The 26,491-nt window shown below is 38.2% G+C and overlaps 1 protein-coding gene across 16 annotated transcripts in view; it reads left to right on the top strand.

Annotated features, from left to right (window-relative positions):
* Positions 1-26,491, top strand: part of MEF2A (myocyte enhancer factor 2A) — a 162,458-nt gene that overhangs the window by 122,914 nt on the left and 13,053 nt on the right. For 9 of the 16 annotated variants that reach the window (XM_030930094.1, XM_030930098.1, XM_030930100.1 and 6 more), the window contains 2 exons: positions 12,871-13,058; positions 26,067-26,090. In XM_030930094.1, the coding sequence (XP_030785954.1) occupies positions 12,871-13,058; positions 26,067-26,090 (212 nt within the window). The remainder of the gene's footprint in view (positions 1-12,870; positions 13,059-26,066; positions 26,091-26,491) is intronic. The other 7 variants (XM_030930110.1, XM_030930109.1, XM_030930097.1 and 4 more) reach the window with 1 other exon arrangement.

Below are 26,491 nucleotides of genomic sequence, written 5' to 3'. Positions count from 1 at the left end.
TGTGTGTGTGTGTGTGTTAGCATAAGTTTTTATTTAATGACTCCCAAAGGTGTAATAATATTTACTCATGAAAAGTCCTTAATAGCATTTTAGCACATAGGAAATCTGTATGTAACTAACAGATATATACATCTGAGTTTAGCTCGAATTTGAGATAGACATGATCATCACCTTTTCAGAGGTCCACATAGCACTAGCTGATTTCACTGAGCTTTTAGTAAATACCAGAAACTATTGTTGTTTTCTTACATGAATTTTATTACTTAATACATGAACTCTACAAGAGATGTTACTACCTCCTTCCTCAATTTAAGGAAATATGGCTTAAGGAGGTCAAATAACTCACCCAGGGACAAACAGCTTGTTCAGAGACCCATAAAATTTTTGAAATGTTTCAGATGTTAGAGATACAATTATTTTACAGGAAAGTAGAAATACTATTCTAGTTTTTTTTTTTTTTTAATACTTTAAGTTCTAGGGTACATGTGCACAACGTGCAGGTTTGTTACATATGTATATATGTGTCATGTTGGTGTGCTGCACCCATTAACTCGTCATTTACATTAGGTATATCTTCTAATGCTATCCCTCTCCCCCACCCCCTCCCCACAATAGGACCCGGTGTGTGATGTTCCCTGTCCTGTGTCCAAGTGATCTCATTGTTCAATTCCCACCTATGAGTGAGAACATGCAGTGTTTGGTTTTCTGTTCTTGCAATAGTTTGCTAAGAATGATGGTTTCCAGCTGCATCCATGTCCCTACAAAGGACACAAACTCATCCTTTTTTATGACTGCATAGTATTCCATGGTGTCTATGTGCCATATTTTCTTAATCCAGTCTGTCACTGGTGGACATTTGGGTTGATTCCAAGTCTTTGCTATCGTGAATAGTGCCGCAATAAACATATGTGTGCATGTGTCTTTATAGCAGCATGACTTATAATCCTTTGGGTATATCCCCAGTAATGGGATGGCTGGGTCAATTGGTATTTCTAGTTCTAGATCCTTGAGGAATCGCCACACTGTTTTCCACAATGGTTGAACTAGTTTACAGTCCCACCAACAGTGTAAAAGTGTTCCTATTTCTCCACATCCTCTCCAGCACCTGTTGTTTTCAGATTTTTTTAATGGATGGCCATTCTAACTGGTGTGAGATGGTATTTCATTGTGGTTTTGATTTGCATTTCTCTGATGGCCAGTGATGATGAGCATTTTTTCATGTGTCTGTTGGCTGTATGAATGTCTTCTTTTGAGAAGTGTCTGTTAATATCTTTGTCCCCTTTTTGATGGGATTGTTTTTTTCTCGTAAATTTGATTGAGTTCTTTGTAGGTTCTGGATATTAGCCCTTTGTCAGATGAGTAGATTGCAAAAATTTTCTCCCATTCTGTAGGTTACCTGTTCACTCTGATCGTAGTTTCTTTTGCTGTACAGAAGCTCTTTAGTTTAATTAGATCCCATTTGTCAATTATGGCTTTTGTTGCCATTGCTTTTGGTGTTTTAGACATGAAGTCCTTATCCATGCCTATGTCCTGAATGGTATTACCTAGGTTTTCTTCTAGGGTTTTTATGGTTTTAGGTCTAACATTTAAGTCTCTAATCCATCTTGAATTAATTTTCATATAAGGAGTAAGGAAAGGATCCAGTTTCAGCTTTCTACTTATGGCTAGCCGATTTTCCCAGCACCATTTATTAAATAGGGAATCCTTTCCCCGTTTCTTGTTTTTGTCAGGTTTGTCAAAGATCAGATGGCTGTAGATGTGTGGTATTATTTCTGAGGGCTCTGTTCTGTTCCATTGGTCTATATCTCTGTTTTGGTACCAGTACCATGCTGTTTTGGTTACTGTAGCCTTGTAGTATAGTTTGAAGTCAGGTAGCATGATGCCTCCAGCTTTGTTCTTTTGACTTAGAATTGTCTTGGCAATGTGGGGTCTTTTTTGGTTCCATATGAACTTTAAAGAAGTTTTTTCCAATTCTGTGAAGAAACTCATTGGTAGCTTGACGGGCATGGCATTGAATCTATAAATTACCTTGGGCAGTATGGCCATTTTCGCAACATTGATTCTTCCTATCCATGAGTATGGTATGTTCTTCCATTTGTTTGTGTCCTCTTTTATTTCACTGAGCAGTGGTTTGTAGTTCTCCTTGAAGAGGTCCTTTATATCCCTTGTAAGTTGGATTCCTAGGTATTTTATTCTCTTTGAAGCTATTGTGAATGGGAGTTCATTCATGATTTGGCTGTTTGTCTGTTACTGGTGTATAAGAGTGCTTGTGATTTTTGCACCTTGATTTTGTATCCTGAGTCTTTGCTGAAGTTGCTTATCAGCTTAAGGAGATTTTGGGCTGAGACAATGGATTTTTCTAAATATACAATCATGTCATCTGCAAACAGGGACAATTTGACGACTTCTTTTCCTAACTGAATACCCTTTATTTCTTTCTCTTGCCTGATTGCCCTAGCCAGAACTTCCAACACTCTGTTGAACAGGAGTGGTGAGAGAGGGCATCCCTGTCTTGTGCCAGTTTTCAAAGGGAGTGCTTCCAGTTTTTGCCCATTCAGCATGATATTGGCTGTGGGTTTGTCATAAATAGCTCTTACTATTTTGAGATACGTTCCATCAGTACTGAATTTATTGAGAGCTTTTAGCATGAAGGGCTGTTGAATTTTGTCAAAGGCCTTTTCTGCATCTATTGAGATAATCATGTGGTTTTTGTCTTTGGTTCTGTTTATATGCTGGATTACGTTTATTGATTTGCGTGTGTTGAACCAGCCTTGCATCCCAGGGATGAAGCCCACTTGATCATGATGGATAAGCTTTTTGATGTGCTGCTGGATTCAGTTTGCCAGTATTTTATTGAGGATTTTTGCATGGATGTTCATCAGGGATATTGGTCTGAAATTCTCTTTTTTTGTTGTATCTCTGCCAGGCTTTGGTATCAGGATGATGTTGACCTCGTAAAATGAGTTAGGGAGGATTCCCTCGTTTTCTTTTGATTGGAATAGTTTCAGAAGGAATGGTACCAACTCCTCCTTGTACCTCTGGTAGAATTCGGCTGTGAATCCGTCTGGTCCTGGACTTTGGTTGGTTGGTAGGTTATTAATTATTGCCTCAATTTCAGAGCCTGTTATTGGTCTATCCAGGGATTCAACTTCTTCCTGGTTTAGTCTTGGGAGAGTGTAAGTATCCAGGAGATTATCCGTTTCTTCTAGGTTTTCTAGTTTATTTACGTAGAGGTGTTTATAATATTCTCTGATGGTAGTTTGTATTTCTGTGAGGTCAGTGGTGATACCCCCTTTATCATTTTTTATTGCGTCTATTTGATTCTTCTCTCTTCTTTATTAGTCTTGCTAGCAGTCTGTCAATTTTGTTGATCTTTTCAAAAAACCAGCTCCTGAATTCATTGATTTTTTGGAGGGTTTTTTGTGTCTCTATCTCCTTCAGTTCTGCTTTGATCTTAGTTATTTCTTGCCTTCTTCTAGCTTTTGAATGTGTTTGCTCTTGCCTCTCTAGTTCTTTTAACTGTGATGTTAGGCTGTCAATTTTAGGTCTTTCCTGCTTTCTCTTGTGGGCATTTAGTGCTATAAATTTCCCTCTACACACTGCTTTAAATGTGTACCAGAGACTCTGGTATATTGTGTCTTTGTTCTCATTGGTTTCAAAGAACATCTTTATTTCTGCCTTCATTTCGTTATGTACCCAGTAGTCACTCAGGAGCAGGTTGTTCAGTTTCCATGTATTTGAGCAGTTTTGATTGAGTTTCTTAGTCCTGAGTTCTGGTTTGATTGCACTGTGGTCTGAGAGACAGTTTGTTATAATTTCTGTTCTTTCACATTTGCTGAGAAGTGCTTTACTTCCAACTATGTGGTCAATTTTGGAATAAGTGCAATGTGGTGCTGAGAAGAATGTATATTCTGTTGATTTGGGGTGGAGAGTTCTGTAGATGTCTATTAGGTCTGCTTGGTGCAGAGTTGAGTTCAATTCCTGGATATCCTTGTTAACTTTCTGTCTCGTTGATCTGTCTAATGTTGACAGTGGGGTGTTAAAGTCTCCCATTATTATTGTATGGGAGTCTAAGTCTCTTTGTAAGTCTCTAAGGACATACCCTATGAATCTGGGTGCTCCTGTATTGAGTGCATATATATTTAGGGTAGTTAGCTCTTCCTGATGAATTGATCCCTTTCTCATTATGTAATGGCCTTCTTTGTCTCTTTTGATCTTTGATGGTTTAAAGTCTGTTTTATCAGAGACCAGGATTGCAACCCCTGCTTTTTTGTTTTCCATTTGCTTGATAGATCTTCCTCCATCCCTTTGTTTTGAGCTTATTTGTGTCTCTGCATGTGAGATGGGTCTCCTGAATACAGCAAACTGATGGGTCTTGACTCTTTATCCAGTTTGCCAGTCTGTGTCTTTTGATTGGACCATATAGTCCATATACATTTAAGGTTAGTATTGTTATGTGTGAACTTGATCCTGTCATTATGATATTAGCTGGTTATTTTGCTCATTAGTTGATGCAGCTTCTTCCTAGCATTGATGGACTTTACATTTTGGCATGTTTTTGCAATGGCTGGTACCTGTTGTTCTTTTCCATGTTTAGTGCTTCCTTCAGGATTTCTTGTAAGGCAGGCCTGGTGGTGACAAAATCTCTAAGCATTTGTTCATCTGTAAAGGATTTTATTTCTCCTTCACTTATGAAACTTAGTTTGACCGGTATGAAGTTCTGGGTTTAAAATTCTTTTCTTTAAGAATGTTGAATATTGGCCCCCACTCTCTTCCGGCTTGGAGAGTTTCTGCCGAGAGATCTGCTATTGTTAGTCTGATGGGCTTCCCTTTGTGGGTAACCCGACCTTTCTCTCTGGCTGCCCTTAACATTTTTTCCTTCATTTCAACTTTGGTGAATCAGACAATTATGTGTCTTGGAGTTGCTCTTCTTGAGGAGTATCTTTGTGGTGTTCTCTATATTTCCTGAATTTGAATATTGGCCTGCCTTACTAGGTTGGGGAAGTCCTCCTGGATGATATCCTACAGAGCGTTTTCTACCTTGGTTCCATTTTCCCTGTCACTTTCAGGCACACCAATCAGACATAGATTTGGTCTTTTCACATAATCCCATATTTCTTGGAGGCTTTGTTCATTTCTTTTTACTCTTTTTTCTCTAGACTTCTCATTTCATTTCATTCATTTGATCTTCAATCACTGATACTCTTTCTTCCAGGTGATCGAGTCGGTTACTGAAGCATGTGCATTTGTCACGTAGTTCTCGTGTTATGGTTTTCATCTCTATCAGTTCTTTTAAGGACTTCTCTGTGTTGGTTATTCTAGTTAGCCATTTGTCACATCTTGTTTCAAGGTTTTTAGTTTCTTTGTGCTGGTTACGTCGTTCCTCCTTTAGTTCTGAGAAGTTTGATCGACTGAAGCCTTCTTCTCTCAACTCATCAAAGTCCTTCTCCGTCCAGCTTTGTTCTGTTGCTGTCAATGAGTTGCGTTCCTTTGGAGAGGGAGATGCGCTCTGATTTTTTGAATTTCCAGCTTTTCTGCACTGCTTTTCCCCCATCTTTGTGGTTTTATCTGCCTTTGGTCTTTGATGATAGTGACGTACTGATGGGGTTTTGGTGCGGGTGTCCTTTCTGTTTGTTAGTTTTCCTTCTAACAGTCAGGACCCTCAGCTGCAGGTCTGTTGGACTTTGCTTGAGGTCCACTCCAGACCATGTTTGCCTGGGTATCAGCAGTGGAGGCTGCAAAAGATAGATTATTGCTGAACAGCGAGTGTTGCTGTCTGATTCTTGCTCTGGAAGCTTCGTCTCAGGGGTGTACCCAGCCATGTGAGGTGTGAAGTGTCGGTCTGCACCTAGTTGGGGATGTCTCCCATTTAAGCTACTCAGGGATCAGGGACCCACTTGAGCAGGCAGTCTGTCCCTTCTCAGATCTCAGCCTCCGTGCTGGGAGAACTGCTGCTCTCTTCAAACTGTCAGACAGGGACATTTACCTCTGCCGAGGTTTCTGTTGCTTTTTGTTTAGCTATGCCCTATCCTCAGAGGTGGAGTCTACAGAGGCAGGCCGGCCTCCTTGAGCTGTGGTGGGCTGCACCGAGTTCCAGCTTCCTGGCGGCTTTGTTTACCTACTTAAGCCTCATCAATGGCAGGCACCCCTCCCCCAACCTTGCTACTGCCTTGCAGTTAGAGCTCAGACTGCTGTGCTAGCAATGAGGGCGGCTCTGTGGGTATGGGACCCTCCCGGCCAGGTGTGGGATATAATCTCCTGGTGTGCCGTTTGCTAAGACCCTTGATAAAGTGCAGTATTAGGGTGGGAGTTACCCGATTTTCCAGGTGTTGTGTGTCTCAGTTTCCTTTGGCTAGGGAAAGGAATTCCTTTCCCCCTTGTGCTTCCCAGGTGGACATTTTCTTTATCCACTTGTTTGTTGATGGACATTTAGGCTGGTTCCATATTTTCACAATTGCAAAATGTGCTGCTATAAACATGTGTGCATGAGTGTCTTTTTCATAAAATGACTTCTTTTCTTCTGACCCAGTAGTGAGATTGCTAAATCAAACCATAGTTCTACTTTTAGTTCTTTAAGGAATCTCTGTACTGTTTTCTTCAGTGGTTATACTAGTTTACATTCCCACCAGCAGTGTATAAGTGTTTGCTTTTCATCATATCCATGCCAACATCTATTATGTTTTGATTTTTAAAATAGGCTATTCTTGCAGGAGTAAGGTGGTATCTCATTGTGATTTTGATTTGCATTTCACTGATAATTAGTGATGCTGAGCATTTTTTCACGTGTCTTTTGGCAATTTGTATATCTACGTTTGAGAATTGTCTATTCATGGCCTGTACCCACTTTTTGATGGGATTATTTGTTTTTTTATGGCTGATTTGATTTCCTTGTAGATTCTGGATATTAGTCCTTTGTCAGATGCATAGTTTGTGAAGATTTTCTCCCACTCTCTGGGTTGTCTGTTTGCTGATTATTTCTTTTGCTTTGCAGAAGCTTTTTAGTTTAATTAGGTCCCGTCTATTTATTTTTTCTTTATCATATTTGCTTTTGGGTTCTTGATCATGAACGCTTTGTCTAAGCCAATGTCTAGAAGAGTTTTTCCAATGTTCCAGAATTTTTATGGTTTCAGGTCTTAGATTTAAGTCTTTGGTTTATCTTGAATTGATTTTTGTGTAAGATGAGAGATGAGGATCCAGTTTCATTCTTCTACATGTGGCTTGCCTATTACACCAGCACCATTTGTTGAATAGGGTGTCTTCCCCACTTTATGTTTTTGTTTGCTTTGTTGAAGATGAGTTGGCTGTAAGTATTTAGCTTTGTTTCTGGGTTCTCTCTTCTGTTCCATTGGTCTGTGTGCCTGTGTTTATACCAGTACCATGCTTTTCTGGTAACTATAGCCTTGTAGTATAGTTTGAAATGAAATAATATGATGTCTCCAGATTTGTTCTTTTCGCTTAGTCTTGCTTTGGCCATGCAGGCTTTTTTGGTTCCATGTGAATTTTAAGATTTTTTGTCCCCTAGTTCTGTGAAGAATGATGGTGGTATTTTGATGGGAATTGCTTTAAATTTGTAGATTGCTTTTGGCATTATGGTCATTTTCACAATATTGATTCTACCCATCCATGAGCGTGAGATGTGTTTCCATTTGTTTGTGTCATCTGTGATTTCTTTCAGCAGTGGTTTGTAGTTTTCCTTGTAGAAATTTTTCACCTCCTTGGTTAGATATGTTAGTTTTTTGCACCTGTTGCAAAGGGATTGAGTTCTTGATTTGATTCTCAGCTTGGTCATTGTTGATGTATAGCAGTGCTGCTGATTTGTGTACATTGATTTTGTGTCCTGGAACTTTACTGACTCCAGTAAAAATGTCATAGATGGCTTTTATTACCTTGAGATATGTCCCTTCTGTGCCAGTTTTGCTTATTGACTTTTGTATATTAAACCCCCCCGCATCCCTAGTATGAAACCCACTTGACCATGGTGTATTATCTTTTTTGATGTGCTGTTGGATTCAGTCAGCTGTTATTTTGTTAAGGATTTCTGCACCTGTGCTCATCAGGGATGTTGGTCTGTAGTTTACTTTTGTTATATCCTTTCCTGGTTTTGGTATTAGGGTGATACTGGCTTCATAGAATAATTTAGGGAGGATTTTCTCTTTGTCTATCTTTTGGAATAGTCTAATAAGATTGGTACCAGTTCTTCTTTGAATGCCTGATAGAATTCAACTCTGAATTCATCTGGTCCTGGACTTTTTGTTGTTGTTGTTGTTGGCAGTTTTTAAAATTATTGTTTCAGTCTCGCTACTTGTTATTGTTTCATGCAGAGTTTTATTTCTTGATTTAACCTAGGCAGGTTATGTATTTCCAGGAATGTATCCACCTCCTCTAGATTTTCTAGTATCTTTTTCCACCCCTTTACTTTATGTGAGTGAGTCCTTATGTGTTAGGTAAGTGTCTTGAGGACAGCAGATACTTGGTTGGTGTATTTTTAACCATTCTGCCATTCTGTATCTTTTAAGTGGAACATTTAGGCCATTTACATTCAACGTTAATAATTGAGATGTGAGGTACTATTTTATTCATTGTGTTAGTTGTTGCCTGAATACTTTTTTTCATTGTGTTCTTGTTTTATGGGCTCTGTGAGATTTATGATTTAAGGAGGGTGTATTTTCAGGTTTTGTTTCAAGATTTAGAACTCCTTTTAGCATTTCTTAGTTGTGCTGCCTTCGTAGTGGTGAATTCTCTCAGCATTTGTTTATCTGAAAAAGACTTTATCTCTTCTTAATTCATGAAGCTTGACTCTGCTGGATACAAAACTCTTGGCCAGCAATTATTTTGTTTGAGGAAGCTAAAGATAGGACCCCAATCTCTTCTGGCTTGTAAGGTGTCTGGGGAGAAATCTGCTGTTAATCTGATAAGTTTTCCTTTGTTGGTTACCTGATGCTTTTGCCGCTCAGCTCTTAAGAGTCTTCCCTTTGTCTTCACTTGAGGTAATATGATTACTGTGTGCCTGGGTGAAGATCTTTTTGCTATGAATTTCCCAGGTCTTTGAGCTTTTTGTGTTTGGATTTCTAGATCTCTAGTGAGGCCAGGGAAGTTTTTCTCAGTTATTTTCTCAAATATGTTTTCCAGACTTCTAGATTTCTCTTCTTCCTCAAGAACACCAGTTATTCTTAGGTTTGGCTGTTTAGCATAATCTCAAATTTTTTGGAGGCTTTGTTCATTTTTGTTTTTTGATTTTTTTTTTTTTTTTAATTTGTCTTTATTTGATTGGGTTAATTCTGTCACCGAGGCTGGAATGTGGTGGTGTGATCTTGGCTCACTGCAACCTCTGCCTCTTGGGCTGACTCAGCCTCCTTAGTAGCTGGAACTAGAGGTGTACACCACTGTGTCCTATTAATTTTTCTTTTTTTCTTTTTTCTTTTTTTTTTGTAGAGATGCGGTTTCACCATGTTGCCCAGGCTGATTTTGAACTGGGCTCAAGCAATCTGCCCACCTCAGTCTCCCAAAGTTCTGGGATTACAGGCATCAGCCACCACATCTGACCCAGGGGCAAACCATTTTATTTCTCAGAATGCAGTCTTGTCAGGATGAGATTATTAGGATGAGTTTTAGGCCAGTGTTAAGCACACAACAGACACTCAGTTTTTGTTAGTCCTTGCATGTATATTAATACAGGAGTGTGTGGGTGTGTGTGTATTTGTAACATCTAGTGCCTGCTTATTTTTCGTGAATTCTGAAGTTTTCTTTTTTTCTTTATACTAGAATGAAAGGAGCAGAACAAATACAGCTACCCTTTCCTTCTGATGGTCCCTGAAGCTGTGGATTCTCCAGGCTTATCTGCTCTGCCATTCCTCACTCACACCTTGTTCATTCGTGCTTTAACATATTTTTCTCACATTTATCCATAATGCCTGTCTTCTGTTTTCTTCTTCTGTCATTTCAGACTGCTCAGTAGTTAATCCCACAAAGGCTTTCCTAATTAAGCTGATATATTTGTGATCAGTGCTTTCTATCTCATTGTAAATTTTGTGTGGTTACCTCTAGTTTGCCCATATTGTAACTATAATTCATGCCTATGTGATATGCCTGTTCTTGCTAACTAGATGAAAAGCTCCTTGAAGACCTGTAGGCTTTTTATGGTTTCTCGACATATACCCTCCCAGGGGCACAGTACTATATACATAATAGATGTTTGAATTTTTTTAATTTCCAGATAGTAAAGGTACTTCTATGTTTTCTGATTTTAGACAGTTGCTAGTCTTAAGGACATGGAAATGCTGAGTCCTACCCAGAGAACCTAAGAGGCCTGTTTGACTCATCAGGAACCTCTGGCTCACTATTCTGAGTATTTTGTTCTTTGCCAGCTTCATAATAAACACTTATTATTTTATTCTTCCCTGCTTTATTTGTGATTTACTTTGAAATTGAAATACCACACTGTAGTCTCTGTTTTATAAATTCACATTATATGTTTCTGTACACTGGTTACTTATCTACTTTTTATTTGTGTCATTATCTCTGCTGTTGGACTGCAAGCTGGTGAATAGTAGCTGTTTCTATTAGGATACTGTCAGTTGCAACTAACAGAAAACTACCTCAGGCTTAAATTGTATAGGGGATGTGTTAACTTACATGTAACTGAAAGATCCAGAAGTGGTACAGACTACAAGCACGGTTTAATCAGGGCTTTTACATCATTTGTTTGCTGTTCTCCTTTTTGTATCAGCTTTTTCCTCATTCCAGCTTTCTTCTGAGTCTCAAAATGACTTAAGAATAAAATGCTGGCTGGATGCGTTGGCTCACGCCTGTAATCCCAGCACTTTGAGAGGCCGAGGTGGGCAGATCATGAGGTCAGGAGATCGAGACCATCCTGGCTAACGTGGTGAAACTTTCTGTCTCTGCTAAAAATACAAAACATTAGCCAGGCATGGTGACGGGCGCCTGTAGTCCCAGCTACTCAGGAGGCTGAGGCAGGAGAATGGTGTGAACCGGGGATGCTGAGCTTGCAGTGAGCGGAGATCGCTCCACTGCACTCCAGCCTGGATGACAGAGCAAGACTCTGTGTCAAAAAAATAAATAAATAGGCCGGGCGCGGTGGCTCAAGCCTGTAATCCCAGCACTTTGGGAGGCCGAGACGGGCGGATCACGAGGTCAGGAGATCGAGACCATCCTGGCTAACACGGTGAAACCCCGTCTCTACTAAAAATACAAAAACTAGCCGGGCGAGGTGGCGGGCGCCTGTAGTCCCAGCTACTCGGGAGGCTGAGGCAGGAGAATGGCGTAAACCCGGGAGGCGGAGCTTGCAGTGAGCTGAGATCTGGCCACTGCACTCCAGTCCGGGTGACAGACCGAGACTCCGCCTCAAAAAAAAAATAATAATAAAATAAATAAATAAATAAATAATAAAATGCTTTCTCAGGCACAGTTTGGGGAATGTGGGAGCCTCCCTGACAATCATGGAACAATTGTTTTACCTGGGTTCTGATTGGTCATTACCACATCCAGTCCCTGTGGTGAACGAGAATGACCTGAGTCAAATGCCTGACACTAAGTTCATCTGGGGGTTGGAGAGAGGGTTGCAGAGAGTCAGCCCCACCCAGTCCATGTGGTTGCTACACATGGGAAGAAGTGGAATGACTGATTACCGTATTCATGAAAACAGGATGGTTTCATATTTATTTATATCTCAACTGGTTCCCAAAAGTATTATGTACATAGAGCATATATCACAATATGCCTGTTTCCTCATTTCATCGAGGAGAGATGGAAGGTTCTGTCAGGGAAAGTTTGAAAATAGGAATAAGATGATTAATGTGAGATAAATCAGAAATATTTAATAAGGACCTCAATGAAGATGAAAAAACAGAACCAGTGAAGTAGAGCCATAAGGAAGAAGTACTTGGTGAAAATGAGGCATTAGAAATGAGTACTGAATAAGCTACAGTCAAGAAGTTGCTCTGATACCTGGTTCACTACTCAGAACTTAATAGTAGCAGTGCCTTTGCTCTCACAAGAGTGATTGAATAGGCTGTTTTCAGACATTTTCTATAATACCTCCATTATTTTAGTCCCTCAAATGAGACTAAATGAGATGCCCTGTTAGAAATGTGATCTTTTGTTTCTTTGAAATACAGTTTCACACTGTCACCCAGGCTGTAGTGCAGGGGCATGATCTCAGCTCACTGCAACCTCCGTTTCCCGGCTTCAAGCAATTCTTCTGCCTCAGCCTCCCAAGTAGCTGGGATCACAGGCGTGCGCCACCATGCCTAGCTAATTTTTGTATTATTAATAGAGACGGGGTTTCAACGTGTTGGCCAAGCTGGTCTTAAACACCTGACCTCAAGTGATTCGCCCTCCTTGGCATCCTGAAGTGCTGGGGTTACAGGCGTGAGCCACCGCACCCGGCCAGAAATGTGTTGTGTTTTAAATCTCTCTCAGCAAATCCAAGCAGTAATGCTGTACAAGTGTCATTAGTCTTAAGCTTTATATGTATTTCAGACTTTGCTTGTCTTCCTCTGCTTATTTTTAAAATATCCAAAGATACTTCATTAGTTACCACAGGTTGAGTATCCCAATACAAAATGCTCTAAAATCTGAAACGTTTTGAGCACTGATATGATTCTCAGAAGAAGTGTTAACTGGAGGATTTTGAATTTTCAGGTTTAGGGATGCTCAGCCCTGAAGTATGTAATACAAGTATTCCAAAATCAGAAACACTTCTGGTCCCAAGCATTTTGGATAAGGGATACTCAAACCTGTAGTGAATTTTGTTATAAAATTTATTTGCAACTCAGACTGGGGAAAACTTTGTTTGTGCCAAAGTGTTTTAATAACTCTTCTCACATAATTGAATGATATTTTTCCCCCCAGGGAATGGATTTGTAAACTCAAGAGCTTCTCCAAATTTGATTGGAACTACTGGTGCAAATAGTTTAGGCAAAGTCATGCCTACGAAGTCTCCCCCTCCACCAGGTGGTGGTAATCTTGGAATGAACAGTAGAAAACCAGATCTTCGAGTTGTCATCCCCCCTTCAAGCAAGGGCATGATGCCTCCACTAGTAAGTTGAACCTTTCTTCAACTTCATTCTTTAAAACATGTATTTTATACATAGGCAGTCTGTAGCTTCCTTTGGAATTCTCTGTGCCACCATAGAATCTACACCTATTCCTAACGAATATTTCCATTCGAAATTAGTATTGAAGAGACAAGTCTATTTCAAATACACAAAGATCAGATTATGGAAATTTGCTTAACGGTTATTTAAAATTAAAGCTAAATATGAACATGGTTGGAACTGGAGGTTATTAAGTAAAATAAGCCAGGCACAGAAAGACAGATACTGCATGATCTCACTCATATGTGAGTGAGACCTAACAAAATTGATCTTGTAGAGATAGAAAATAGAATGATAGCAGAGGCTGGGAAGGGTGTGTGGGTGGGAGATGGGATGAAGAGAGGTTGATTCGTGGGTAAAAACATACACTTAGATACAAGAAATATACCCCTGTATTTGATAGGAGAGAAGGGTGACTATAGTTAGCAACATTGCAGATAGAGTATATTTCTGAGTAGCTAGAAGAGAGGACTTGAAATGTTCCCAACAAATAGAAAGTATAAATACTCAAGGTAATAGATACCCCAAATACCCTGACCTTGATCATTACACATTCTATGAATGTAACAAATATTCACATGTACCCCATTAATATGTAACACTTTTCAAATCAGTTTTTAAAAAGTAAAATACAGAGAGATTATTATGTTTAATTTTACCAGGCTAGAAGTATTAAACATGAGTTATTTGTTCTCTGTACTTTGTATACTTTCATTAATCAATTAAACATGCTTTTCTGTGAGAGAAGCACTAAACTATTAGTTAGAAAATTCTGCATACCAGGCAGGGTACAGTGGCTCACACTTGTAATCCCAGCACTTTGGGATGCCAGCGTGGGTGGATCACCTGAGGTCAAGAGTTCAAGACCAGCCTAGGCAACATGGTGAAACCCCATCTCTACTAAAAGTACAAAAATTAGCTGGGTGTGGTGGCATATGCCTGTAATCCCAGCTACTCAGGAGGCTGAGGTAGGAGAATCACTTGAACCCAGGAGGTGGAGATTGCAGTGAGCCGAAATCGTACCACTGCACTCCAGCCTGGGTGACAGAGCAAGACACTGTCTCAAAAAAAAAAGAATTCTGCATACCACAGAACTATTGTAGGATAGGGAAGAATGCACACAAACTTGAGTGAGTTATTCTCCAATTAATTTTATTTGCTTATTCCTTCTCAGAGAACCTTTCTATTTAACTGTATAAAGAATGCAGGTAGCCTCTGTTCCACTCCTTGATGACGGCTTTAGGGTTCTGGTCTCGTTTGTTTTTGAGTCTTAAGTCTGTTTATAAAGAACAGGACAATATATTTATCCCCCTTAGCCTCTTGTAGAAAAAAAACTAGAATGTATAATCAAGTTTTAAAACCTCTTAGTTTAGCAACTGTTTGACTGCTAGCATACTAAATGATATGCCAGGTGTTCTCTCTATGAGCAGTTGCTAAACTCACCATTAGAGTTTTTGCTAAGTGAAAGTGATGCTATCAGGCTTAGATAATAATTCCACATTGGTATAATGCTTTATAGATTCCAAAACACCTTCATATGTATATTGTCTCATTTAATTCTCAATTAGCCTGTGATCATTGCAAGGTAGAGATGAGGAAACTGAGTTAAAGGTTATTACTTGTCCAAAATAGTTCAAAATAGAGCCAGGACCAAATCTCTTTAAGTCTTATAGTCCAGGTCAAAAAACAAGTACTTTTTTATTTGGCGATACAGAAATCTGGAAACAGTCACTCCCAGCCTTACAATTAAAAAAACTTGGATATACAAAAAATTCAGTTTTCCTTGAACTCATTATAGTGCTGAGATTACAGGGCAACCAACTGGCCCAGATGCTCCAGAGTCAAAGATACTGTGAGGAGAGATGACATTTGAGCATTAGGCAAGACACAGATGGTAAGAGTTAAGCTAGGGTGATTGGTGAATTGCTGGAGACCAGGTGTGCACTGACAGAACTGTGTGAAACTCCTGGGGGCCGCAGTATAAAACAGGGTGAGTCTGTGTTCTCTTGTAGACTTTTTTCTCCATGAATCCCATGGGGTGCTCAGAAGCTCCTGAAAAGGTCTCGCTGTGGTACACAACTGGGAGAGGGGAAGAGTAGCTCTACACTAGGGGCAAAAAGTTTTGCCTGGATCTTTCTGTCTTCTTTCTCTAATATGGAACAAAAGCTTTAATCTCTAAGACAACGAACAACAAACATTATCACTCTTAGGGCACTGTTGAAATCCTGTTTAATGGAAAAGGCAAAATATCTCAGCCAGTGGTGAAGGAACAGGAAGACATGCTTGGTATGGAGCAACGCCAGGAGACTGGCAGGATGATGGAGAAGGCCACAGCCTGAGGCACAACAAGAGAGGAGATGACTTAAAGCTGAGAGTGGAGCAGTCACTAGGGGAAAATCTGGCATGCAGATAGATCCCCACCCTCAGAGGGATATGAAGCTTATAGTAGGTGCCCTGATGGTAACCAGAGCAACAGTAAGGCTCAAACCTGGCCCAGCTTCTAATGAAATTAACTCGAGTCTTGCACTAATAGCTTAGCAGGAGGGAAAACCTGTAGGTCTATTAGTAGGAATTACCCATGCTGAAATACAAAGAGAAGAGTGAAAACAAGACAAAATAAAAAACAGAATGAAGTATCCAAGAGCTATGCGCCATTATCAAATGGCATAACATATTTATAATTGGACTTCCAAAAAGACAAGAGAGAACAGATTAGGAGTAATATTTTTAAAAATAACCAGTACCAAGCAGGATAAATACTACTGCCAACACACACACGCATGCATGCGCACACACACTCTCACTCTCAGACTGCTAAAAGCAAAAGATAAGAGAATAATCTTAGAGAAGAGATACATTGTATATAGAAAAACAAAGATAAGGATTAGTACCATACTTTTTTCTTCACAAACTAAACTATGCAAGCAAGAAAAGGGGAGTAACATTTAATGTGCTGAAATTTTTAAAAAATTCCTCTCACCCCAAAATTCTCTGCCCACCAAAAATATCTTTGAGAAATGACGATTTCCTCAAACAAAAGTCAGGGGAATTTATTGCCAGCAGACCTGCTCTACAAGAAATGTTAAAGGACTCTGATCCCAGCAAAAACTTGAGTCTACACGAAGACCTGAACAGTGGAAATGCAATAAATGAAGATAAAATAAATAAAATCTGGTTTTCCCTACATTTTATAAACGTTTTATTTTTAGAACAATTTTAGATTTATAGAAAGATTGCAAAGATAGTACAGAAAGTTTTCATATACCCCACACATAGTTTTTTTCTGTTATTAACATTAGTATGGTATATTTGTCACCACTATTGAACCAGTACTGATACGTTGTTATTAACTGAAATTCGCACTTTATTCAGATTTATTTATTTTTAACCTTGTGTCTTTTTCTATTCTAGGATCCAATCCAGGATACCACATTACATTTAGCAATCATGTCTCTTTAGCCTCCTCTTGACTGTGAGAGTTTCTAAGACTTTCCTTGCTTTAATGACCTTGACAGTTTTGAGGAGTACTAGTCAGGTATTTTTATAGAATGTCTCTTAGTTAAGATTTGTCTGATGTTTTTCTCATGCTTAGACTGTGGTTGTTGGTTTGAGGGAGGTAGGCCATAGAATTAAGATGCCATTTTCATCACATCTTACCAAGAGTGCCTACTACATTTATTATCCCTTATCTGAAATACTCAGGACCAGAAGTATTCCAGATTTCAGATTTTTTCAGGTTTTGGAATATTTCCCTTATACTAATAAGTAGAGCATCCCAAATCCAAAAATCTGAAATCCAAAATGATCCAATGAGTACATGTTGGTGCTCAACAGGTTTTGGATCTTGGAGCATTTCAGATTTCAGATTTTCAGATTTGGGATGACCAACCTGTATCGTTATAACTATTGCTGATGTTAATTTGGTCACTTGGCTGATGTTTAACAGGTGTTTAACAGGTTTCTTTTCTGTAAAGTTACTCTTCTGCTTTTCATACTATAGCCTTTGGGTAGGAAATTACCATGTTCAGCCCACACTTTTAAGGAGTGGGGAGTTTTCTTAAGAGAAGGATATCTACATAAGTTATTTGGAATTCTTCTGCACAGGAGATGTATCTCTTCTCTCTCATTTATTCAACCATTTATTTCTATCAATATGGACTCGTGGGCATTTATTTTAATACTTTGGTTTATAATGCAATACCACGTTTTTCTGTTGCTTTGTTCTAGCTTCAGCTTTTGAGGGCTGTCTACTTGATTCCTGTGTCCCTTTAATATATCCTTATTTTTGTGGGTTTTTTTTTTTTTTTAGGAGAAGTGGGCGCTTTTTTATTTTCTGGCACTATAATATGTTCTAGGCTGATCTTGTGTGTTTTCTGCACCAGTCCTAGAATCAGGCATTTCTCCAAGGAACATTAATTTATTTTTATGGAGTATAAAAGAAACCACGATCTGAGTGCTTTCACTCTTTTTAATTGCTCCAAAAGGTATCTGACTATATAAGGCAAAAATAGTAACAGTGTATTTTGTTTCTGTAGCACATGTCAAAATAAAATATATGACAGTAAAAGATGGGAGGGAGGAATTGACTCTACACATGATGTAAATATTATTTGAAGAAGAACTCAAGGTGATTAAAGATGTGTATTATAAACCTTAGTGCAGATACAGAAGAAAATTTTAAAGAAGTCATTCTGTTGACTTTAAATAAGTCAATAGAAGAGATAAAATAGAAATATAAAAAATGCTCTACTAAGTAGCCCAAGAAATGGGCGAAAAGAAGACAAACAAAAGGCAACATAAAGGCAGCTTTTAATTCAGTCATATAAATAATCACATTGAATGTGGTGAGAACACATCAGTTAAAAGATCGTCAGATTTGTGTGTTTTTTTTTTTTTTTTCTTAAAAAGTAGTGTGGTGACTCATGCCTGTAATCCCAGCACTTTGGGAGGCTGAGGCAGGCAGATCACCTGAGGTTGGGAGTTCGAGACCAGCCTGACCAACATGGAGAAACCCCGTCTCTACTAAAAATACAAAATTAGCTGGGCATGGTGGTGCATTCCTGTAATCCCAGCTACTTGGGAGGCTGAGGCAGGAGAATCTCTTGAACCCCAGAGGCAGAGGTTGCAGTGAGCCGAGATTGTGCCACTGCACTTCAACCTGAGCAATAAGAGTGAAACTCCGTCTCAAGAAAACAAAACAAAAAATGCTGCCTACAAGAAATCCACTTTAAATATAAAGACATAGGTAAAAGAAGGGAGAAAATTTACTGTTGCAAACACCAAAACGAAAGGTAAAGCAGACCTATTAATTTCAGACAATGTAGGCTTCACAACAAGGAAAACTGTCAGCGATAAAGAGGGATGTGACCTAGTCCACTTTCCAAGAAATAACTGTCTTTAATGGCTTATGCACCTAACAACCACCTTCAAAATACATAAAGTAAAGACTGATAGAACTAAAAGGTGAGCAGAAAAATCCACAATTGTAGTTGGAGATTTCAACATCCCTCTCAGTAACTGATAGAACAAGTAGGCAGAAAAATCAGTAAGGATCTAGATGATCTGAGCAACACTCGACCAACATGACCTAAGAGACATTTATAGAACATGTCACTCAACAACAGCAGAACACACATTTTTCACAAGAGCACATGGAACATTCACCAAGATAGACTATATCCTGTGCCAGGAAACAAACTGGCAAGTTTCAGTGAATTGAAATCATACATGTTATATTCTCTGGCCAAAAGGAAATCAAACTAGAAATCAATAACAGAAAGATAGTAGGAAAATGGCCATATATTTAGACATTAAACAATATACTTTAACCCAAGGACCAGAGAAGAAATCTCAATGGAAATTTAAAAATACATATAGCTGAATGAAAATGAAAATACAGCATCAAAATTTTGAGGCCCAACTAGAGTAGTGATGAGGGGAGATTTATAGCAACAAATGCCTGTATTTGAAAAGAGGGATCCCAAATCAGTAATCTAAGCTTTTACCTTAAGAAACAAAAAAGAAGAACAAACTTAACCCAAATCAAGCAGAAGAAAGGAAAAAGAGTAGAAATTAATGAATTTAAAACAGGAAAACAAAAGCAAACCAAAAACTGTTTTTTTAAAAAGAGATCAATAAAATTGATAAATCTGTATCCAAGCTGACCAATGGAAAAGAGAAGACCCAGGTAGGTTATCAGTATCAAGAATATGAACAGATACATTACCCAAAAGACACTAAAAGAATACTATAAACATCTCTGTTCTAATAGATTTAATAGCTTAGATGAAATGGGCAAATTCTGAGAAAGATACAAACTACCAAGGAACTACTAAACTCATTGAAGAAGAAGTAGTTAACTTGAATACTAACTATTTTAAAAACAGAATTCCTAGTTTAAAAACCTTTCACAAAAGAAAACTCCAGACCCATATGATTTAACTGGCAAATTCTGCCAAACATTTACAAAAGAAGTGATACCAATTCTGTACAGTCTCTTTCAGAAAAAATTAGGAGAGAACACTTTCCAACTTATTTTTTTAGGTCAGCATTACCCCAGTGCAAAACCAAAATAAGGCAACACAAGAAAAAAAAAATCTACAAATCCACATTCCTCATGAACTCTAGACACAAAAATCCTCAGTAAAAAGTAAATTGAGCAATAAATAAAAAGGATACTATATCAAGACCAAGTTGGTTTTATCCCAGGAATGCAAGGGTGAGTCTACATTTGAAAATTCATTAGTATAATCACGATGTTAACAATTCAACATCTATTCATGATTAAACAAAAAGAATCTCATTGAGCTAGTAATAGAAGGGAAATTAATAAAGAGCGTCTACAAAAAATATCCAGCTAAAATACTTTATAAGGGGAAAGCATTGAGTCTGCTAGTGTTTGGAGCTAGGTAATGATATTGTTTTTCTCACCAGTCGTATTTACCATGGTAGTAAAAGTCCTAGCCAGTACAGTTAGGCAAAAATAAATGAATAAAATGCATATATATCAGGAAGAGAGAAATTAAACTTTCTCTATTCACAGAAGATACATTCTTTAATGTAGCAAAATATAAAGAAATTACAAAAATCCTTGGACCAATCAGTGAGTTTAGCAAGGTCGCAGGGTACAAAGTTAGTATATAAAAATCGATTATATACCAGCAGTGAACAATTGGAATTTGAAATTTAAAAAACTAAACAAAAAAAAACCCAACTAAAGGAAAAAAAAGAAACATCTAGGTACAATTGTGACAAAATACTTACACAGTCTGTATGTTGAAAACTGCAAAACACTGATGAAAGAAATAAAAGAGGACCTAGATGAATAGATAGATACATCATGTTAATGGATTTCAAGACTCAGTATTGTCAAGATGTCATTTCTTCCCAGATTGATCTGTAGATTAAACACAATTTCAGAATCCTAGCAAGCTTTTTATGTAGATACGAACAAGCCAATTCTAAAATATATAGGTAAAGACAAAGGACTACAATAGCTAGAATTTAAGAAGGAACAAAATTTAAAAAAACTACTACTACCTGGTTTCAAGACCTACTATAAAGCTGTAGTAATCCAGAAAGTGTGATATTGACAAAAGGATGGGCACATAGATCACTGGACAAAACAGCTTAGAAAATTTAGACCTATGCATGTATATTCAACTGGGTTTTTGGCAAAGTTAGTAAGGCAGTTCAACAGAGAAAGGATGGTAGTTACAACTAACGGTGTTGAAACAATTCTACATCCATACACAAAAACAACCCACTTGATAATAACTCAGACTTTATTAAAAAATTAAAATTGGATTATAGACCCAAATTTAAAACAGGAAACTGAAATTTAGAGGAGAAAATGCAACACCAGAAGCAGGATCCATAAAGAAAAAACTGATGTATTGGAGGTTATCTTAAGTTTTAGAGGTTAAACTTAAGTTTTGCTCTGTGAAAGGCACTGTTCGGAGAATATAGGATGACCTACAGATTAGAAGAGAGTAATTGCAAGTCACATATCCATTAAAGAGTTTGTATCTTTAATGTATCCAGAATATTGTAAGAATTCTTAAAACCCAACAGTAAGAAAACATATTTTTAAAAAGGCAAAAGGCACAAGATCTGAACAGATACTTCAAAAAGAAGATACATGGATGGCAAATAAGCATATGAAAATATGCTCAATATTATCAGGCCCTACGGAATTGAAAATTAAAACCTAATGAGATACAACTACACAGCTAGTAGAATGGCTAAAATTTAAGAAGAACCAACGGTTGGGCACAGTGGCTCACGCCTGTAGTCCCAGCACTTTGGGAGGCCAAGGTGGGCAGATGACCTGAGGTTGGGAGTTTGAGACCAGCCTGACCAACATGGAGAAACTCCATCTCTACTTAAAAAAAAAATTAGCCAGGTGTGGTGGTACATGCCTGTAATCCCAGCTATTCAGGAGGCTGAGGCAGAAGAATCACTTGAACCCAGGAGGCAGAGGTTGTGGTGAGCCAAGATTGTACCATTGTACTCCAGCCTGGGCAACAAGAGTGAAACTGCCTCAAAAAAAAAAAAGAAAAAAAGAAAACTCAAAAACTAGAAGTGCTGGTGAGGATGCAAAGCAAAAAATCTCTCATATATGTTTGGAATGCAAAGTAGTACAGCCACTTTGAAGAGTTGGTCAGCTTATGAATTTAAATATATACTTGCTGGCCAGGCAGGGTGGCTCATGCCTATAATCCCTGCACTTTGGGAGGCCAAGGCGGGAAGATTGCTTGAGCCTAGGAGTTCAAGACCAGCCTGGACAACACAGCAAGACCCTGTCTTAAAAATAAATAAATACATAAATAAACACTTGCTGTACAATATGGTAATGCCACTCCTAGAGTATTTATGCACATGAATTGAAAACTATACTTACACAGAAACCTATATCTTTCATAATTGTGAAACACTGAAACTAGCCTAGATGTCCTTCAACAGATGAATGGATAAACACACTGTATGCCCATATAAGGAAATGCTACTCAGCAGTAAACTATTCACACAGCAATATAGATGAATCCTAAGAGAATTTTGCTAAGTAAAAGAAGCCAGATCTAAAAGTCCACAGTTGTGTATGATTTCATCTATATTTCATTCTGGAAAATGCAAAACTCCCTGGCTGCCATGGGTTGGGACTGGAGAGAAGAGTTGACTATAAAGGGTTAGTATGAGGGAATTTTCGAGGTGATGGAACTAATCTGTGTGATGCTGTTTTATTAGATGCATGGGTCTGCATTTGTTGAAACTCATAAAACTGTACATACAAAGAGTGATTTTTACTAAATGCAATTTAGTAAAGATTCCGGGAGAGCCCAAGATGGAATGCATATTGTCACACATGAATATAACTTTATTACAGATGAGTAACATGATATCGAAGGGGTGAGGAAGAAAGAACCCAGTCTGAGTAAATTTGGAAACCTGTTTTGACTGGATACTGTAAGGTTAGAGACCAACAAAATTCTAGCAAATTACTGTAATCTAGATGGTAAATTCATCCCTCACATACACAAAGGGTTGAACATATAAACATATAAATAAATATAAATAAACAAATGGACATTGTAGGTAAAGGGAGCCAGGTTTCTCATGGTTGGAGGAGAAAGTTGCAGATAACCAAGGGGGTGTGGGGGTGGGGTCTAGAATGAGCCGATGTTTCAGGGTTATAGTTGAAGGATTCAGTAAGAGTATATATATGTACACACATACACATAGATATATGTGTATATAATATATATATACAGACGTATATATGTGTATACACATACAGGTCGATGGATACAGAAATATGTGTGTGTCTGGCCGGGCACAGTGGCTCATGCCTATAATCCCAGCACTTCGGGAGGCTGAGGCGGGCAGATGTTGAGCTCAGGAGTTTGAGACCAGCCTGGCCAACATGGCGAAACCTCATCTCTACTAAAAATACAAAAATTAGTTGGGCGTGGTAGCATGCACCTATAGTCCCAGCTACTTGAGAGGCTGGGGTGAGAGGATCAGTTGAGTACAGGAAGTCAAGGCTGCAGTGGCCTATGGTTGTACCACTGCACTCCAGCCTGGGTGACATAGCGAGACCCTGTCATGCACACACAAAGATACAGTTGTGTGTACATATGAATTAGTATACATCATATATTTCCTGGCTCTGTTGGCTGAGAGGTCTGTGAGGCAGTAGCACCCAGTGACTGAACTATCCGGTGCTCAGATTTTAGTTTCTGAACACCATTTTCTAGTATAAGGGCCCAGGGCTGCTTGGAAAAAATGGTTTGTTGTAGATTGGGGCAGGGAATCAGGATGAGCCAGAGTTGTCAGAGGTTAAGAAAGTGCATATCAAAAGTCACAGGAGCTGGCCTTTCAAAAGAGTTTCCAATACCAAAACTAGAACAATTTGAGTAACAAAATAAATAACAATATAGTATTGGATTATAGCCCAGGGAATAAAAAACATTGAGTCCATTACTGATTTAAATAAATGATTGAATAGATAAGGGGAAAGAGACAACTCTTTCTTAGAACATAACTCTAATTAATAAATGTAGAAAGAATGAGAGATAGTAAATCACCATTAGAACACCACAGTACAATGGTAATTATTGCAGGCAAAGTCAGTGGATAATGCTAACATAAGTGGGCAAAAAGTTTAAGTAAAAAAACATATTTGCTTAGTCTCAAAATGTCTCTTCCCAAATATTTGTTTCTTACAAAGGGAAAAATTAGAGAATTAGAAATAAGAGAATCCTGGAAAACACTGCCTTAACCAGAGGATCAAGGTTAACATCACCAGTAATAGGACATAAAGACAACATGTGCCTTCCAACATGACATGCTAAGAAGGCCATGTCTCTCTGTGGTATTCTTGCAAAAATCCATGACCTTCTATATGATTATGAATGAAAATCAGACCCAAATTGAGAGACATTCTGTAAGATACCTGATCAGCACTCTTTGAAAAAACAGTGTCAGGTTCATGAAAAGGAAAGACTGAGGAACTGTCACAGAGCAGAGGAGACTAAGGAGACGTGAGGACTAAAGGCTTGTGGGATCCAGGATCTGATCCTGGGTCAGGAAAAAGGACATCAGTTGAAAGACTGGCAAAATCCAAGTAAAGTCCAAAGCTTTAATTGGTGCTGTATTGGTTTTATTAGTTTTGACAACTGCGTTGTATTTCCTTGTGATATTAACATTGCAGGAAGCTGAGTGAGATGTGAGGGAGCTCTCTTTGCAAATGCTGTCTAAAATTATTTCAGAATAAAAAGTTTAAAATCCATATATACATACATAACAAAGAAATATACCCCGAAAGGGAGCCAAGAAAAAAAATGGCATTTAGGATAGTCATGTAGCTTACCTTTCAGATACTGGATATGCAATACTTGCTACTGTCTTTCAGAAATAAACTATGCAAATGTCATGTAAGGCACAGAAATGTTTATAAGAATTGTTAGTAAACTGCCAATTTAAAGACAAACTACATTTAAGCATTTAGCAATTGCTTAAGAAAGTTATGTCCGATTGTTAAGCATGAAGCATCTCCGTGGAAAACTCAAAATGTGTCATATGAACTATTTACACACTTATTCCTGTACATTAAAGTGAAAACCATATGTTTTACACATACACAGCTATAATGTTTGACAGTGTAATATTTTGATGTGTACCTTGTGTTTGGAGATATGTAAAGATATCTGTAACAGAACAGTTGAATAGCATCTTGCCCACATTGGAGATAGCAGTTGTAGATCAAGTAATTGTTTTTCAGAGTAAGTAATCGGTCCCACCTACTTTACACCATTTACAGAGAAACCTCCTTCCAGATTAGGGCTTCGTGTATCAGTGGCACTTACAACGACACTTTTCACAGATGGACAGAGAAGTTTAACTTATTCAAGTAAAATAAGAAAAAGCTGATTAGACTGTTTCTAGTATATTAATATTTTCTAAATGTTATGAAGAAAAGGAGCAAAAATGTTTCATTTCTTTTTTTTTTTTTTTTTTTTTTCTTTAAGACAGAGTCTCCCTCTGTCATCTAGGCTGGAGTGCAGTGGCGCAATCTCAGTTCACTGTAACCCCTGCTGCCCGGGTTCAAGCAGTTCTCCTGCCTCAGTCTCCCGAGTAGCTGGGATTACAGGCATCTGCCACCACACCCTGCTAATTTTTGTAGTTTTAGTAGAGACGGGGTTTCACCATCTTGGCCAGGCTGTTCTTGAACTCCTGACCTCGTGAGCCACCGTGCCCGGCCTCATTTCTTTTCTTTACATGACTTATGAATTTATTTCTCCTCCAGTCTCATTTTCTTCAAATATGTGGTTTTTCTCCATTGAAGTTATTTTATTCACATGAAAATATATGTGCAAATGATAAGCATATCTAAAACTGGTATTTTAAAGTCTTGCATTTATTAACAAATGTTTGTGTTCCTGTTGTTTTATAACACTGTGCTAGCTCCTGTGGGAAATAAAACATACAGCAGTTTCTGCCTGCCAAGAAGCAGAATTTAGTAGGAGATAAATGAACATGTATCACCAGGTGGGGTAATACTAGGATGATTAAGATACTGAGTTACAGGTACAGAGTTAGTATTCTCAAATTTCCGAATACAGATTGATACCATGATGAGAAACCCCTTTTAAATACTGTTGCAGTAGCATAACTGTGTATAGGAGAGGCCAGCACAAGAGCAGACCAAGTTGGGGGAGGAAAGTGTCTTTGAATACTGGCCCTAGATAATTTAAAGGAATTTTTCTAGTCTTTTGAAAAATCAACAGGTATGGCGACAAGTAATTTATATTTCTATCTGTTGTGTATATAATCGTCTCTTTAGAGTTTGACAGCTGCTAGTGTCCAAATATGTTTTTCTAAAGCAATATTTTGTTTGTGAGTACCAACAGTCTTAGTAACTCTCTTATCCCTCTTATGTGCTGAGTACAGTCGGAGGAAGAGGAATTGGAGTTGGTGAGTGTGGGTTTCTGCTTGAAGGAAGGTGAAAAAGATGTAGAAAGTACTAATTACCTTACATGTTCTTATCTAACCAATGTTCCCTTTGTTACACAAATTTTTTAAACACTCTTCAAACACTTTGAATAAAGCAATCTACTGGTACTACAGACTCTAGTTTTTCTAGTTATAATTGTATGTGTTGACCCATTTTATTTGTTGGAGGGAACATTGGAATAGAGTCTTTGAAAACAGTAGCTGTCCATGAGCATAGGATACTTGTTAAATTTTTTTTTTTTTTAAGGAAAGATACAGAATACCTTATATAGCTCTCCAAATTATTGAAATATTTTTAGAAAATGACTTCACCCTTGAAGTTCCTCAGATTGTAACACACGATGTTGTGTTGTTTCTCTTTC

The sequence above is a fragment of the Rhinopithecus roxellana genome, chromosome 5 (genome assembly GCF_007565055.1).
Source record: "Rhinopithecus roxellana isolate Shanxi Qingling chromosome 5, ASM756505v1, whole genome shotgun sequence".
In the NCBI taxonomy this organism is placed as follows: Eukaryota; Metazoa; Chordata; class Mammalia; order Primates; family Cercopithecidae; genus Rhinopithecus; species Rhinopithecus roxellana.
The sequence above is the reverse complement of the archived record's forward strand: the minus strand, read 5'-3'. Positions and strand labels throughout refer to the sequence as shown.